Here is a 16,503-nt window from a genome sequence, read left to right on the forward strand (position 1 = left end):
TTCATCGTGTTGCCAAGGAGGGAGCCGTTGTTTTCCCAGGTCTGCTCCAGCTCAGGGCCCGAGAGTCTGGTTCTGCAGGCCTCTCAATAGCAGGAAGCAAAGTGGGACAGACTGGCAGCCACTTGGCTTATCAGGCCCAGTTCCTTGACCCCCGTGGCTTCCTCACATCCTTAGCCTATTTTTCCTTTCCATTTAGGGAACATGTCCAGCAGCAGAGTCAAGAACACGGAAAGGTCAGTGTGGTAGCTTTTCCTCATCTAATTGCAATCCGTCCCTCCCTAAACACTTCCCCATGACTCCCTCTGTGGCAGCATCTGCTCACTTTTCTGTGGCAGCAAGCGAGTCCAGGTTATCTTGCCCCTTTGTGTTTCCAGGGCCTGGTCCTCAGGTTTCTGGAGCGAGAGAGGCATGTCCAAGAGCAAGTCCAGAGCTGCTGGGCCGGGGCTTCTCCTTTAGAGCCAAGACCCCATGCAGACACTTTGGCTCCTGTGTCCTCTGGCTGTTCCTGGGCATCGATTGAGGTTCAGCATCCTTTTCCTTCTGATTCAGTAGCAGTTTGGGGGTGGGCAGTTTGACAGCTGCCTACCGTTTTCAGAACTGCCAAACTCCGTGAAACTGACAAACTGGCAGACTGATGGACTCCATCTCCTGGTTCCTCTTGGACAGCAGGAGAGTTGCTCCCACTGGATGTTTCTCCCAAAGATGCTCTTTCAGTGGCATTTATTCATGCACAAGGAGGAGCTAAGAAAAGTCACTTGGCACCTCTCTCATGCTCAAAATTCAAGGAAGTCTGTAGGGGAATTGATTTTAATAGCTGTCTCAGTTAATTAGAAAGAGAAGAAATTGCCCCAAAATGTAATTAATGAGAGCTGCTGCTAAAGGAGAAAAGGCTGCTTTTTGCTTGGGTGCTTGAGGTGCTTTTTGCTTGAGGTGGCCTCAAGTACAGTTGGGAGCTGTAAGGTGCCAGCGTCTTTGGGGAATTTGTGGCTGTCAGATGGGCCCAGGATTTCAGCTGCCTTGGCTGCCCCTTCCACAGGACTCCTGGTCACTGTGGGTCCTGATGCCTAAGAGATTTTGTAAGCTATGCAAGTAACTATCTAATAGGGGTGAGTCTCTTAATTGACTCCAAATTCATCTTCTCAGCACTCCTTTGCCCTATTTTTTCAGGAACCAGATTTCACCTGTGGTATTTTTCTACCATCCTGGTAATAAGACCACTAAACACTACCCCTCTTCCTCTCTGCTTCCCCTCCAAAAAACCCAGGGTCCTCCTGGAGCATTCTGCCTGGGTGTTCTTAGGCCCCTCAGTATCCTGAGGCTCCAGAAGCAGAGGTCTAGGAAGGACCTGGGACTTTGTGGGAACGACCACCCCCACCCTGCTTTTAGCAGAAACCATCAGTGGCTAGGTTTCTCCCACCAAACCAGCTAGATGTCTGATAGTGGTGGCATCTTTGGTTGATCGATAGCCTCCAGAATCCACACACAGGAGCTCCTGGGTCCTGCTGAGGGAGAGCCCATCTAGGGCTGCAGTTACACTGCAGCCTATCCCCCCACTGGTGCAACCTTTCTCCCACGGGTAGAGGCTGGAGATCTGAGTGAATGGAGAGCGCAGCCTGGGGTGGCATGATTTCCAGCTCTTGCAAGGCTCTTAGGCTTTGGCAGAGCCTCCCCTCTCAGCATTTCCTGCATGTGTGGTGCAGGCCCTGCCCAGGGGCAGACAGATAGCTAATGTGTGCATTCTTCCCCTTTCAGTGGCCAGACTGAAGGCACCGTTCCTCAAAATCGAAGATGAAAGCAGGTGAGTGGGACCTCCTCTCTCTGCTTGCCCCAGCTAGGCCTGCACAGAGGAGGGAGGAGGGAGGGGTGCTCAGGGGCCTCAAGCTAATGTGAAGACATGGAGCCCCTTAACCCTGCACCTTCATCTTCCTGAAAAGCCACTTCCTCCCACTGTCATGGAGAAGTCTCACGCAAACCAGGAGGAGCCTCTGAGAGTGGCATTATACAGTGAATAGTCCTCTTGGAGATGAGTCAGAGATTAATGATCCTGTGTGTGAATTACCTCTATTTAATACTCTGCTCTATGAGCTCATGGTGTCCCATGCAGGCTCATTATTGCAGCTCCTTTCCCCTTGGGTGTATGCTGACATTTCGTGTCAATTCATTACCCAGTCACAGTGCTAATATAGTCCAAGACATCATCTTGGCTGAAATGAGGGTGCTAGGGGTGGTATTGGGGATTCCCTTGTCAGGCCACCCTGTACTTGATAAAGCCTTTCTGTTTCACTTTGAAAAATCCTTTTCTGGCTCATGTTACCTCCTGACAGCCCTGGGTGAAAAAGATGAGGGGAGCCCATCTCTTCCTAATGGGGAAAACTGAGGTCAGAAAGGAAGGGACTTGTGTACAGCCACCTTGCTAACCATTGACAATGTTAACCTGATGAGCTATTAGCAGCCATGTTGGTTATCACTGAATCTTCAGTAAGTACAAGATCAAAAGTCTATGTGGATCTATAATTATCTCAAAATTTAAATTTTTGTTTTTAATTTTTTTTCCAAAAAGGCATTTTCAGACTAAATAAATTTTTTAAAGGAAATAAGTCCATGTATATCCAGCAGAGACTACTGAGGACAGAATTGTCTGTGTGCCTCAGGCAGGGAAGGGCAGGGCAGCTGAGACCAGCCTTAGGAGCCTGGCATGCCTGCCCATCTTCCAGACAAGCCCAGGGTCACTTCTCAGCACCTGCAGACAGTGCTGCGCTGGCTTTGGTGGCCCAAAGGCAAGTGGAGAGAACAACGGGATGGTACAGAGGTGCTGTCTTCCAGTTCCAGTGGGATGGAGTGCGTGTTCATCCCCAGTCCCTTCATACCTATTTAAATGTAGGTAATCATGACACATATGCAAGGCCTGAAAGGCACTGTTACAGCCTCAGTATCTGCACTGCACATGGCAGGCACAGGTATATCACTGTCACCAGAGTGGGGTACATAATGTGTGTGTTCCTGGCGTTATAGGCCAGAGAGGAGATCCAACTAGAGCTGAGATTTCTTGTGAATTTTTTTTTTTGAGATGGAGTCTCACTCCATCGCCTAGGCTGGAGTACGGTGGCACAATCTCAGCTCACTGCAACCCCTGCCTCCCAGATTCAAGCGATTCTTCTGCCTCCCGAGTAGCTGGGACTAAAGGTGTTCACCACCACACCCAGCTAATGTTTGTATTTTTTGTAGAGACGGGGTTTGGCCATGTTGGCCAGGCTGGTCACGAACTGGCCTCAGGTGATCCACCTGCCTCGGCCTCCCAAAGTGCTAGAATTACAGGTGGGAGCCACAGTGCCCAGCCACTTGTGATTTTTTTTTATGTGCTGTTTTGAAGCAGGTGCGTTCAAAGCCTATTAGGCCTATTAGCCTGCCCATCCTCAAGTTTCAAGCTCCCTAAGCAGAAACAAAATGTCATTGAAGAAGAAAGAAACATGCCAGGGTTGTGAGGGGTACCCCCTTCTCCTTAAGGGTCCAAGAAGACTTATTTGTTAATTCACTGCTGAGCTACAGCACTCTTACCCTGCTCCCTGAGAACCCCTGGCCTGCACTGTTTCCCCCAGAACATGGACCATTGCAACCAAACATGGTGCACCCGGCAGTTACCTCACTTGGCAGGGTTTGTGAAGTATACACAGATCACTTCTGTCTCTGCAAGTCTCTTGAATGTTTGCAATTTGAGGCACACTGCCAGAACCACTCAGTCCAGGTCTGACTATCCAGAACCTTCACTGTGCCTGTCTTCTCCTTTCAGAACACCAGCCCTCAGATAGTTCTAAGGACCAGCAAGAACACTTCACAGAACAGGGAAATAACTGTACTGGTTTAAACATTCTTCCATTTAGAATCTGCCAGGCTAGAGTCCTCAAAGATTGTTGTAGGGTCAAGAAACAAAACGGGAAGGTGAGGAAAAGTAGATCAGGAGTCTGGAGATGTGGCTTCTGATCTGACCTTGGCCGCTTAACTATTTGTGAGCCCTTGAGCAAGTCACAGAACTCTTGGGCTTCATTTCCTTAGATATAAAATAGGATAAGCCCAGAGGGTGCTTACAGGATACCAGGGAGGCAGTGGTATGAGTTTGAAAAGTAGACAGAGAGAACATATGTATTAATTTAACCTAGAAAGGCTGATGAGTTTTATTAAAGAATTTAAAAGATGTGGAGGTGAAAGTCCACTTTATCAGGGCTGGAATTCTAGGGCGTTGGGCGAGGCCCCCTCCTCAGCCTTTACCTTCCCCATTGTAGTCAAAGTGGAAGTTTTCTCTGTTGCAGGAAGTTTCGTCCTTTCCATCATCAATTTAAATCCTTTCCTGAAATTTCTTTTCTTGGACCCAAAGATGCAAGTCCCTTTGAGGCCCCGACGACCCTGGGCAGCATGCACCATACCAGGTGGGTCTTTCTGGTTCCTGAGTACCGAGGGCTGGTTACAGGCCAAAATCCTCCCCATCGGGGGCCTGCTGGTCAGATTTGGGAATGGCCATGTGTTTGCTCCTTAGGCAAAGTCTATTCTGGGAACGTAGCCCAGAGAAGAGAGACTAGGAGCGTTCATCCATTTTATTTTGTGTTCTTCATCCGTACTGAAGAATTTAACTTGAAGAAGAAAGGGAGGTGCCAGGGTTGTGAAGGGCACCCCCTTCTCCTTAAGGGTCAAAGAAGACTTATTTGTTAATTCACTGCTGAGACACAGCACTCTTACCCTGTCCGCCCAGAACCCCTGGCCTGCACTGTTTCCCCCAGATCATGGACCATTGCAACCAGACATGGTGCACCCGGCAGTTACCTCACTCGGCAGGGTTTACCGAGTATACACAGAGGACAATAGACTACTTTCTCAAACTCATATCTATAGACCACCATCATCAGAGTCCCCTGTGGTCTCATTAAAAATAGAAGTTCTAGCTGGGCACAGTGGCTGATACCTGTAATCTCAGCACTTTGAGATGCCAAAGTGGGAGGATCACGTGAGGCCAGGAGTTTGAGACCAACTTGGGCACACAAACATAGCAAGACCCTACCTCTACAAAAAAATAAAAATAAAAATGTAAAAAATTATGAGTCAGGCAGAGTGGCTCATGCGCATAATTCCAGCACTTTGGGAGGCTAAGGTGGGCAGATCACTTCAGGTCAGGAGTTTAAGACAAGCCTGGCCAATACGGTGAAACTCCGTCTCTACTAAAAATGCAAAAAAAAAATTAGCCGGGCATGGTGGCGCACACCTGTAATCCCAGCTACTTGGGAGGCTGAGGTAGGAGAATCGCTTGAAACCGGCAGGCAGAGGTTGTAGTGAGCTGAGATTGCGCCACTGCACTCCAGCCTGGGCAATGGAGCGAGACTCCTTCTCAAAAAAAAAAAAAAAATTAGTCAAGCGTGATGACAAGTGCCTATAGTCCCACTTACTCAGATGGCTAAGGCAGGATGATCATTTGAGCCCAGGAGTTCAAGGTTGCAGTAAGCTATGATTGTGCCACTGCACTCCAGCCTGGGTGACAGAGTGAAACCCTGATGCAGGTTCCTGAACTCCACCCCATATGTATAGAATCAAAATCTCTGATGATGGAACCCCAAAAGCTGCATTTTACAAGCTGTCAGGTGATTTTAGTGAATATCAAAGTTTAAACTGGTTGGGCCAAACATCAGGAATAACTAAGGGGCGGGGTTGGGGAGAAGATCACTGCATTACATGGCTCATGGCTTATGGGCTTGTTAATGTTTCTACTCTGCAGATGTTTGAGAATTTGAACCCTCATTAACCAAAGTAGAGAAGGAATTCAGCTCAGGTGATGGGTGAGATGCCTTCTCAGACCCTTTCTAACCTCTGGGCTATGGGGTTATAGACCAGGAGAGAACAGAGCAGACTCTCAGCCCTGGAGTTCCTGGGGCCAAGGAGGGTCTGTGGTTTCCATCAGCTGACAAAGGCTGTGGGTCAGAAAATAGTACAGATAGGAGGGAAAAAATTAAGGGAATGTGGCAGTAGATGAAGTGGGAGCAAGGAGAGAAAGAGGTGAGGTTAAGTCCCAATACAAGGGATACCAGGGAGAGCCAGTCAGAAGGTGGCCCAGGCTTGGCGCTGGCAGTGATGCTAGGCCTGGGATGGCCTTGGGATCACAGAGGAGCTAAGAGGCTGTAAAGGGAAGATGAAGCAATGAAGCTTTGGTATCTGCATGTGAGGAGCCTAGGCAGGGGGTTGGCCCTGGTGGGACATCAAAGTTCCAGGCGTGTGTCTGTGTGTGTGTGTGTGTGTGTGTGTGTGTGTGTGTGTGTGTGTGTGTATGTGGAAAATATGTGTAGGAAGAAGTGTTTAAATTTTTACATTTTTGAAGTCATTATTATATTTTAAAGTTTAAAAATTTTTAAATTTAAAAAGTTTAAAATTTGTGTTACAAATGGTTTAATGTGAAAAGTCTATATTCCACACCCAGCCTCCAGTTCTGTCCCCTCACTGGTGCAACCTTCCTCCCAGGGGTAGAGGCTGGAGGAGATCTGAGTGGTGCCTCACCCCTGCCAAATGGAGAGCGCAGCCTGGGGTGGCATGAAAAGAAAAAGCAAGTAACATCCAGCATAGTCAATACTATATGATTCTTTTTTTTTTTTTTGAGAATGAGTCTTGCACTGTTGCCTAGGCAGGAGTGCAGTGGCGTGATCTCTGCTCACTGCAACCTCGGCCTCCCAGGTTCACCCGATTCTCCTCCCTCAGCTTCCCGAGTGGTTGGGATTACAGCGCACACCACCTCGCCCGGCTAATTTTTTGTGTTTTTAGTAGAGATGGGGTTTCACTATGTTGGCCAACTGGTCTCGAACTCCTGACCTCGTGATCCACCCACCTCAGCCTCCCAAAGTGCTGGGATTACAGGCGTGAGCCACCATGCCGAGCCCATATGATTCTTTATGTAAGAAGAGGGAACGAAAGATACACATATACTTGTATATCCATGAACTATCTCTGGAGATAGACCACGCCTATAATCCCAGCACTTTGGGAGGCCAAAGGGGAAGGATCACTTTGAGCCCAGGAGTTCGAGACCAGCCTGGGCAACATAATGAGACTCCCATCTCTATTTTTATATTTTTAAAAAATCTGGCCAGACACAGTGACTTATACTTGTAATCCCAGCACTTTGGGAGGCTGAGGCAGGTGGATCACTTGAGCTCACGAGTTTGAGACCAGCCTGAGCAACATGGCGAAACCCCACCTCTATTAAAAATACAAAAATTAGCCAGGCATGGTGGTGCAAGCGTGTGGTCTCAGCTACTCGGGAGACTGAAGCTGGGGAATTGCTTAAGCATGGGAAGCGGAGGTTGCAGTGAGCCAAGGTGGTGAATCTGCACAACAGCTTGGGTGACAGAGTAGACCCTGTCTCAAAAAAAAAAAAAAAAATTGCATTCCCTTTTATGGCTGCAGGGTATCCATTATGCCATTGTATGGAATATATTTACTGTATTTTATTTAACCAGTCTGTTATTCATGGATGCTTAAATTAGCTCCAAACAAAATCATGCTCAGAGTAAATTTGCAATTGTTCAAGTGTGTTTGTGGAATAAATTCCTAAAGATAGAAATATTGGATCAAAATATATATGCATTTATAATTTTGATAAATTCAGCCAAATGGCTTTTCATGGAAGGGATACCAACTTATATGTTTACCTGCACTGCATGAGAGAGGCTGTTTCCCATCCCCTTGCCTCATGCTGTGACTGGCAGATATGTTGACCTCCAGTACAACAGATTAAAAACCGTATCTCAGTATAATTATAATTTTTGTTTTTTCTTTTTTCTTTTTTTTTTTTTTTTTGAGACGGAGTCTCACTCTGTTGCCCAGGCTGGAGTACAGTGGCGCCATCTTGGCTCACTGCAAGCTCCGCCTCCTGGGTTCACGCCATTCTCCTGCCTCAGCCTCTCCGAGTAGCTGGGACTACAGGCACCCACCACCACGCCCGACTAATTTTTTTGTATTTTTAGTAGAGACGGGGTTTCACCGTGGTCTCGATCTCCTGACCTCGTGATCCGCCCGCCTCGGCCTCCCAAAGTGCTGGGATTACAAGCGTGAGCCACCGCACCTGGCCAATTTTTGTTTTTTCTTACTATGAATGAGGCTAAGTATGTTTGCATATGTTTGGTTGGTTGAATCTCTTTTTATGTGAACCTTCTTTATATACTTTGTCCATTTTTTATTTGGGTTGTTGATCACTTTAATAATTTGTAAGGAGCCCTTCTCATATTAGAAAAATGAGCTCTTTGTTATTAGTTGTAAATATTTTGTTTTCTCTGCTCACTGCAACCTCCACCTCCCAGGCTCAGGCAATCCTCCCATCTCAGCCTCCCAAGTAACTGGGAGTACAGGTGCATACCACCACACCTGGCTAATTTTTATATTTTTTGTAGAGGTGGGGTTTCACCATGTTGCCCAGGCTGGTCTCGAACTCCTGAGCCCAAGTGATCCTCCCATCTTGACCTCCCAAAGTGCAGGGATTATAAGTGTGAGCCACCGTACCTGGCAGTTGTAAATAAATCAATATATATATTTTTTTCCTAAGCCTCCCTGAGCAGAGAAGTTGTAAATACTTTTAAAAGACAACCAAACCCCAAGTTTGTGGTGTTTAACTTTGCTGTATTAGTCCATTTTCGTACTGCTATACAGACCTGTCTGAGACTGGGTAATTTATAAAGGAAAGAGGTTTCATAGACTCACAGTTCAGCATGGCTGGGGAGGCTTCAGGAAACTTACAATCACAGTGGAAGGCAAAGGGGAAGCAAGGCACCTTCTGCACAAGGTGGCAGAAGGAGAAGTGCTGAGTGAAGGGGGAAGAGCCCCTTACAAAACCATCACATCTCATGAGAACTGTCACGAGAACAGCATGGGGGAAACCACCCCCATGATTCAGTTACCTCCACCTGGTCTCTCCATTGACACTTGGGGATTATAGGGATTACAATTCAATATGAGATTTGGGTGGGGACACAAAGCCTAACCATATCATTTGCTAATGATTCTTTGCCATGCATACATATTTTAAAGTTGTATATAGTTGAATTTATGAGTTTTTCTGTATATCTTCTGGGTTTTGTGTCATACTTAGGAAGTCTTTAAAAGGAGTGTTTTGGACTTGTCGAGTTTACTGGATGGCCAGATAGAAATGCCCTTTGGTTGTAAGAAATATGGGGCTGATATTCAGATAAGAAGTCAGGCTTGGCCGGATGTGGTGACTCAGTCCTGTAATCCCAGCATTTTGGGAAGCTGAGGTGGGTGGATCACCTGAGGTCAGGAGTTTGAGACCAGCCTGGCCAACATGGTGAAACCCTGTCTCTAATAAAAATTAAAAAAAAAAAAAAAAAAATTAGCCAGGCATGGTGGTATGTTCCTGTAATCCCAGCTATTCGGGAGGCTGAGACAAGAGAATCACTTGAACCCAGGAGGTGGAGGTTGCAGTGAGCCGAAATCGTGCTACTGCACTCCAGCCTGGTTGACAGAGCGGGACTCCATCTCAAAAAAAAAAAAAAAAAAAAAAAGGTTTGAAGAAGGTTTGAAAGTCCTAGCGGACAGTGAGGACAGCTGTGAGAGATCCAAGGCAGCATGAGAGAAGGGACAGACTGAACCAAGCTGGGGAGACATTCAGGTGGAAAAGAAGAGCAGTCCCTTCACTGTGGTTGAGACCTTTTCCCTTTCATCTTTCAGGTCTCATGAATGTGGGTGTAGGTTTGAGCACAGAGTTGGAATTCCTACAAGGGATTCTTGCTGCTGCCATCACCATCCCATCCTCACCTGTGGTTTAAGAGAAGGACGGAGATGGCTGGCGCGATGGCTCACACCTGTAATCCCAGCACTTTGGGAGTCTGAGGCAGGTGGATCACCTGAGGTCAGGAGTTTGAGACCAGCCTGGCCAACATGATGAAACCTCATCCCTACTGAAAATACAAAAATGAGCTGAGCATGGTGGCGGGCGCCTGTAATCCCAGCTACTCGGGAGGCTGAGGCAGGAGAATGGCTTGAGCCCAGGAGGTGAAGGTTGCAGTGAGCCAAGATCGCACCACTGCACTCCAGCCTGGGTGACTAAGCTAGACTCTGTCTTAAAAAAAAAAAAAAGAGAGAAGGACAGAGATAAGACAGGCTGCCCACAGGGAGGTCTCCAGACGTCTTCTTCCTTGTTCCCCTCTTGCCATTCTTAGATGATTGGTACCAAGCTCAGGGAAGGCCTGCCTGCCGGTGCCTGCCCAGCCCCTTGGCCATCTTGGTCCTTCCCCTCCCTGACCTAGGCCTCAGGCCCTAAGTAGTGGCTCCTCCCCCAAGGGCCCCAGCAGTAACCACTTTGCCGCACTGTGTACCCTCCGCAGAGAATCCAAGGATGGAGAGCCAAACCCTCAATCAGCTGCCCGCACCATGCCCAGGAGGAAGAAAGGCTACTGCGAGTGCTGTCAAGAGGCCTTCGAGGAGCTCCATGTGGTGAGCCCCTTCCCCACTAAGCAGCTGCTCCCAGAGTACCCTGAGGGAGCCTGCTCACTGGGGATGAGTCCTTTCTATGCAATTTCTACGCTGCTATGGCTGTCCTCCAGGGCCAGAGCATGGGCTGGGAGGTCAGCTTCCGTGTCCCCCTCCCCCCGGGCCTCATCTAATGCCCTGTGCTCCTCTCCCCCCTCCGGCAGCATCTTCAGAGTGCCCAGCACCAGAGCTTTGCCCTAGAAGCCCATCTATATGCAGAAGTGGACAGGATCATTGCCCAGCTCAGCCACAGCTTTCCAGACATCCCTTTCCAGGCTGGCCTCCCCAGGTGAGTGCCACGCTGGCAGGCACAACTGCATCCGCACTCTCCTCTGTTGCCCTCTGGGTGGAAAGAGACCCTCAGGTTGGTGGCTGCTGGGACCAGACTGTGATGTTTTCCTCTTTTCTCACCTTCCTTTCCCCTCATCCTCAGTCCTGTTTGTTTTGGGGGTGGCCAAAAAAAATAAAAAGACCTCCATCTGTGACTTCAGTTGATGAAGACTAGACCCAGACCAGACTGTGGCTCCCTTCCTACCCCACGGGCTTTGATGTGGACGATAAGCAGTTCTGGCCAGGGAGCAGGGGGGTAGTGCTTGGGCCTCTCCTAGATAGGTGAAAAGCAAAGTCTTTCTCCCTCTGTAGAAGTCACCCCCAGAAAGAAGAACTGCATGGGGTTTGGTGGGAATTCCAGGGCCCTCTGAGCCCCGCTTCCCCTTGCTGCCAGCAAGGCAGACCCTCTCCCACCTGGGGCTGTGGCTTCACCTCACCCCAAATCTCCACCTCAAGCTCAACTTGCACAGCCAGGCACTGCGCTGCTTTCTTCAGCTGCCAAAGGGCACAGCCTCCTCTGTGAAGTCATGAAATGGAATAGCCTCTAACCTATTCCTCTGGCCGGCCCCAACCACAGGCCGCAGAGCCAAGAGAAGTGCACACAGTGCTGGCTGCTGCCCCATGTTCAGACCCAAACAGGAGGACTTTGACACAGGGCCTCAGAGAAGGCAGCTCTCTCGGCACATGAACCACCAGCTGTGGCAGCTCTCCCTGTGCCCTCAGCCCTGGCCCAGGCCTGCTGTGAAGTTGAAACCTGCAGCTCACTGGGTGTTTCTGTCCCAACAGGTGGTCAGGTTCCCCAGCTTCTGACCATGACCCTCTCTGTCCTGAGACTGTGCACCCCCATCAGCCCTCCCATCCCAGGGCAGCATCTCCCAGGATGAGGAAAGAAGACAGCTGCCAGGCATCAGGTATCCCAGAGCAGGATGGGACAGTGGACAGCACGCAGGCACCAGCTGAACGTGCAGGGACTGGTGAGGTACCTGGACCTATAGCAAGCTGCCAGGACCTGGGGGGGTCAGTTGATGTGTTTGTGGACCCCCCAGGGACACCAGTGTCCAGGAGCCCTGCTTGCCAATGCCTCCTGCCTAGCTCTGGTTTTATGGAACTTTCCTCTGGCCCAGATCTGGCACTTGTTGGCCACAAGCGGAAGGTTCAGTTCCCCAGTGGCAGTGCTGAGAAGAGAGTGGGGGCCTCCTGGCCACAGGCTTCATTTTTTGTCCCAATAGCCCCCAACCCCTGCGGCACCAGGACAACTAGTGGCAAGCGCCTTCCCTCTCTTCCCCTTCCAGGCCATGAATCCAGGCTCCTTGCCTCCCTCCAGTCCTTGTGCCACTCACAGACCTGCCTCTCTCTCCCAGACCCCTTCCCCTGGCAGCCCACAGACAGACCAGCAGAGTTCTGGGCCACACAGCCCCCCTGGCTGGGGGAAGGGTGGCCCCCAGGGCCTGAGGATTCTGAGTGTACAGCCACTGGCCCTGTATCCCAGGAGGCTGGCCAGCTCCCCAGCTGCCCCACAGCTCCAGGCCGGCCATCAGCTCCCCTGTACTCAGCTACCAGTGTGCAGCCCTCAGGAGCACCTGTAGAGAGCAGGTCTACCTCCCTCCTGCAGCCCCTGCCAGCCAGTGCAGGAGCCAGCTGTTCCCGATGCCTCTGGGCCCCCCAGCCTCTCCAGGTGCCCTGTCTCCCTGTCTCCCAGCCCTGGTCCCAACCCCAGCCCCAGCCCCAGCCCCATGCTGGCGGAGAGCTGCTCCTATGAGTCCCCAAGGTGCTTGGCTCTTCACAGGGCCAGGCAGCTCCAGATTGAAGGGCCACAGATACAATTTATTCCTCTGCTGGGTGCTGCACACCCGGCCAGGGCTGACCAGGATGCAGGAGGGGCAGAACCCCAGGACTTCCCCAAAAGAGCCAGTAGGAGGCCCGGGCCTGGCCTTTGAAGTCTAGCAAGCAGCTGTCACACTCAGCTCCATGGAGCCGACAGAGCCAGCCCTCCCACTGGCCAGGTCTTTGGGAGAGAATCTGGGCTGGGGGCTGCCCTCTCCTACCCCCACCTCCTGCCATGTTCCTGACCAGGCAGAGTCTACAGTGGGCTTGCCCAGCTGAGGCTGGCCGCCCACGCTAGGAGGCAGAGGCGAAGTTGACATGGGGAGGGACCACAAAGGAGCTGGGGCAGCAGGAGTCCTGGCCCGGCTTCCTGGCCCTCCGCAGGCCCTTGCTTCTCTGCAGAGCCGCGGGTTAGCTGTTGGTGTGCTCCACCCCCAACCCCGGCCTCCTTTCCCACGAGCATGTGGCTGCTCCTGCTTTCCGAAATGCCTGTGTTGGTCCCCTCCCCCAGCCCCCCACGCTCCCGCACACAGATCCTCAGGAACATATGAAGCAGAGGAGGGGCTTGGGCTGCACCACTCACAGAGTTCCCTCCCCCAGGCACTTAGTTGGGGCCCAGCACTGACCTTTCCCCTGAGCCCAGGATGTGGCCAGAGCCCCCTCTGGGACCCCTCTCGGCCCTTCTCTGCCTCCTCAGCTTGAGCTGCCTGCCCGAAGTTCAGCTGTTCCGGGGCCAGTGTGTCACTTGCCAACTTCCACATCACCCTCCTCCCTCGCTCCCTCCTCTCCTTCCCCAAGGACCTCCCCCTATTTCTGGCAGCCAAGCCATTAATCTGGAGACAGAAATGGGTTTGCTATCGATTCTCTGGCCACTTTTTCTTTCATTACAGTTTGTACCGTGGTTCTTCTCACCCTTCTCTGCGTCCGTGCATTTAAAGAGTTGTCTCTTTAAATGTTGAAGCTCCTGGAAGCCTGGTGCTATTCTGTGTCTCCTTTCAAAGGAAGAAGGGGGGGCCCAGCTATGGGTGAGGACTTAAGTTATTAGTTTGGAAATAGAGCAACTATGTGTACAGCCCACCTTAGAGGTCATGTTACCCCCTTCCTGTTAAACTTACAATTAATTTTGGTTCAGGAAATGTAAATAAATTTGTTAATAACAAATAGCAAAGAGATTGGGCTGGAATGCCATATGTCGGTCCTTGATCTGCCCTCCAGTGACCCAAGGCAGGGCTGTGGGCCAGCAGCAATGGACAGAATCACTAGATGGTGGGATGGGACCTCCTGCAAGTCACACGTGTGAGTGCCACAACCCTCCTGCTGGCCTTGCCCAGCGGCTCCAGGGAGCAGGGCTGCCTCTATCCCTGCCCAGCCTCCTTTACCCGGTCTCATCTGGTCACTTACTTGGCTCTGCTGCCTGGGGAGTGATCGCCTGCAGAGGACATGCCCCTCTCCCTCCCAAGACATTCCTGTTAAGGGCCCACTCCTCTTCCCTGAAGCCAGACTGCGGCTTAGGTCTGGGCGCTGCTGGGTTCGTCCCTTTCCTTTTGTGACATGGGGTTGCCTCATTCCCCATGACACCACCCCTCTGCATGGGGAAGTTTCCCCTCGCCCCTGTCTCAGACTTTGATACCTTTACCTGCTGCTCACACAAAGCCCGTGGTGCCGGGTTTGGGTGCCCTCATTGTCAGCTGCCCAGGACCCATCCCCCAAACCTCACATCCGTGTACCCTTGCCTTCCCCTCCTATCTCAATGATCATGACCTTGGACATCTCTGCCAGGCCAAACCTCAAGGCTGGAACACTCCTCAGCCATTTCTCCATTGCGGCTTCCTGGCTGTAGACTCAGGTTAGAGGTGAACGCAGAACACCTGAGACTTGACCCAGGATGGATGGGTGCTGCTTGATGTGAATGAGGTCCCGCAGTGGCTCCTTGGCATGAGCACTGCTCAGACTCCTTTCCACTCCAGCCCCCTTTCCACATCTCCGTCCCACACCAGATGACTTTGACCCAGACCCAGTGGGCACTGCCTCATCTTGTAGTCAGTCCCTTTTCAACATGTTGCCGTTTCTTTCTGAAGAGGTGTCCTCCCTGCACAAGTCACACTGTCTGTCCCTGGCCTTCCAGCCCACCTAGCCAACCACCCTTGTTGGTTTCCTTCTCAGACTTGCCACCTCTCCCCTCTGCCCCAAAATGCCATGCTCCTCTCCTGGAAGACACTTGAGTTGATTCAGTAAATCAACTTCAAATACTTGAAGGCTCCCACCTTCTGTTCTCTGGCTCCTTCCTGCGGTCTATACCTACCGCCTCCTCTTCACCTCCTTCCCTTCCACACTTCCTTCCTGGGTAGCTCTGCCTGAGGCATTCCACTAAGATCATCTATTCCAAGGTGATGGACATGCTACTGGTGACCAAAGTTGGTTCCTTTTCTCCTTTCTTTCCTCCTTGAAGCCTGGCTCCCTTAGTCCCAGCAGCCCCTCAGTGGCCTGGTTCTCCTGTCCCCCTGCCCTTCCTCACCATTGCCCATTCCTTCGTTCATTCATTCAGCACAGGCCTTGCCGTCTTCCCTGAGTCAGCTCCGAGACACCTGAAGAGCCCTCCAGCCCTAACTGCTTTCCTCAGACTAGGTCCCCAGCCCTTTGTTCTCGCCTCTTCTCGCTGAGCCTTTCACTTCTTGGCAGATGTGACTGATTGGTAGCTCCACCCCAACTCCCTTCTGCTGGGTGGAATGCAGGAGCTAGCTGCCTCCAACTCACTGTGACCTCAGAAAAATGCCTTTATTACTCGGGCCTCAGTTTCCTCATCTTTAAGTAAGAGGCTTGGATGAGATGATTTCAGGACCCTTTCCTATAATAAAATACTGTGACAGCAAGCAAATCTTTTATGTCCTTCCCTATCCTGCCACCAGCAGGAGTGCTGTATACCCAAGCACTCCTCCTCATTCTGGACCTTGGCTCCCCTTCCCAGGGGAGTTTCAGCTGTGCCCAGCTCAAACTGTTTTCTTGATCTAAAAAATGGAGGTAATCTAGGCTGGGCACGGTGGCTCACGCCTGTAATCCCTGCACTTTGGGAGTTTGAGGTCAGGAGTTCGAGACCAGCCTGGCCAACATAGTGAAGCCCCATCTCTACTAAAAATACAAAAGTTAGCCGGGCATGGTGTCACACCTGTAATCCCAGCTACTCGGGAGGCTGAGGCAGGGGAATCACTTGAACCCAGGAGGCAGAGGTTGCAGTGAGCCGAGATTGCGCCACTGCACTCCAGCCTGGGCAACAGGGCGAGACTCTGTCTCAAAAATAAATAAATAAATACAAGAAATGGAGGTAATCATAGTTGCTACCTCGCTAGGAAGTCCTAAGAATGAAGTCAGATGTGTTTGTGAGGTATGTGGCACAGAGCTTGGCACATTGTCTCAACAAATAACATATTACCCACAGGCACACATGCCTGTGAGGCCTCCCTCCTAAACTTACATAAAGCTTATTCTCACTAATTCCCACCTGGCAGTGTCCCTTGGTAACTGGTGTCCTCATCTCGGGTGTGCATTTGTGGATGAAGCTGCTGAGGGGCACTGTGAGACCCCCTGTCCCAGGCCCCCTCCCAAGGGCCCTCTCCTGAGCTCCAGGAGGATCCCTTTTGTGGAGAAGTGGCACTTGGGCCCTTATGGGTGTGACTGTATTTGTGCCCCACAAGCCTCCCAAAGGATGAGTGTGCCTGGGATCCTGGTGCCCCAGGTGCCCCCAACTCCTCCCTTGGTGAAGCCTGAGAGCTTCAGAGATTAAAAGAGGGGCCACTTGGACACTGAGAAGGAGGAGCATGAGGTTTCCCAGGAGAGCTATGCAGATGA

General features: G+C 50.9%; 1 protein-coding gene and 1 pseudogene across 11 annotated transcripts in view; both read left to right on the plus strand.

The window, feature by feature from the left end:
• Nucleotides 1-12,685, plus strand: part of LOC116474956 (protein DBF4 homolog B) — a 40,334-nt gene extending 27,649 nt beyond the window's left edge. For 9 of the 11 annotated variants that reach the window (XM_058444857.1, XM_058444864.1, XM_032163879.2 and 6 more), the window contains 6 exons: nt 197-233; nt 1,753-1,798; nt 4,305-4,421; nt 10,362-10,470; nt 10,671-10,795; nt 11,623-12,685. In XM_058444857.1, coding sequence (XP_058300840.1) covers nt 197-233; nt 1,753-1,798; nt 4,305-4,421; nt 10,362-10,470; nt 10,671-10,795; nt 11,623-12,595 — 1,407 coding nt within the window. In that variant the 3' untranslated portion in view covers nt 12,596-12,685. The remainder of the gene's footprint in view (nt 1-196; nt 234-1,752; nt 1,799-4,304; nt 4,422-10,361; nt 10,471-10,670; nt 10,796-11,622) is intronic. The other 2 variants (XM_058444866.1, XM_058444860.1) reach the window with 2 other exon arrangements.
• Nucleotides 12,686-12,784: 99 nt separating this feature from the next.
• On the plus strand, nt 12,785-15,586 carry LOC116474964 (protein DBF4 homolog B-like; annotated as a pseudogene).
• Nucleotides 15,587-16,503: the final 917 nt, after the last annotated feature.

This window comes from Hylobates moloch, unplaced genomic scaffold (assembly GCF_009828535.3).
Source record: "Hylobates moloch isolate HMO894 unplaced genomic scaffold, HMol_V3 SCAFFOLD_10, whole genome shotgun sequence".
Classification (NCBI taxonomy): domain Eukaryota; kingdom Metazoa; phylum Chordata; class Mammalia; order Primates; family Hylobatidae; genus Hylobates; species Hylobates moloch.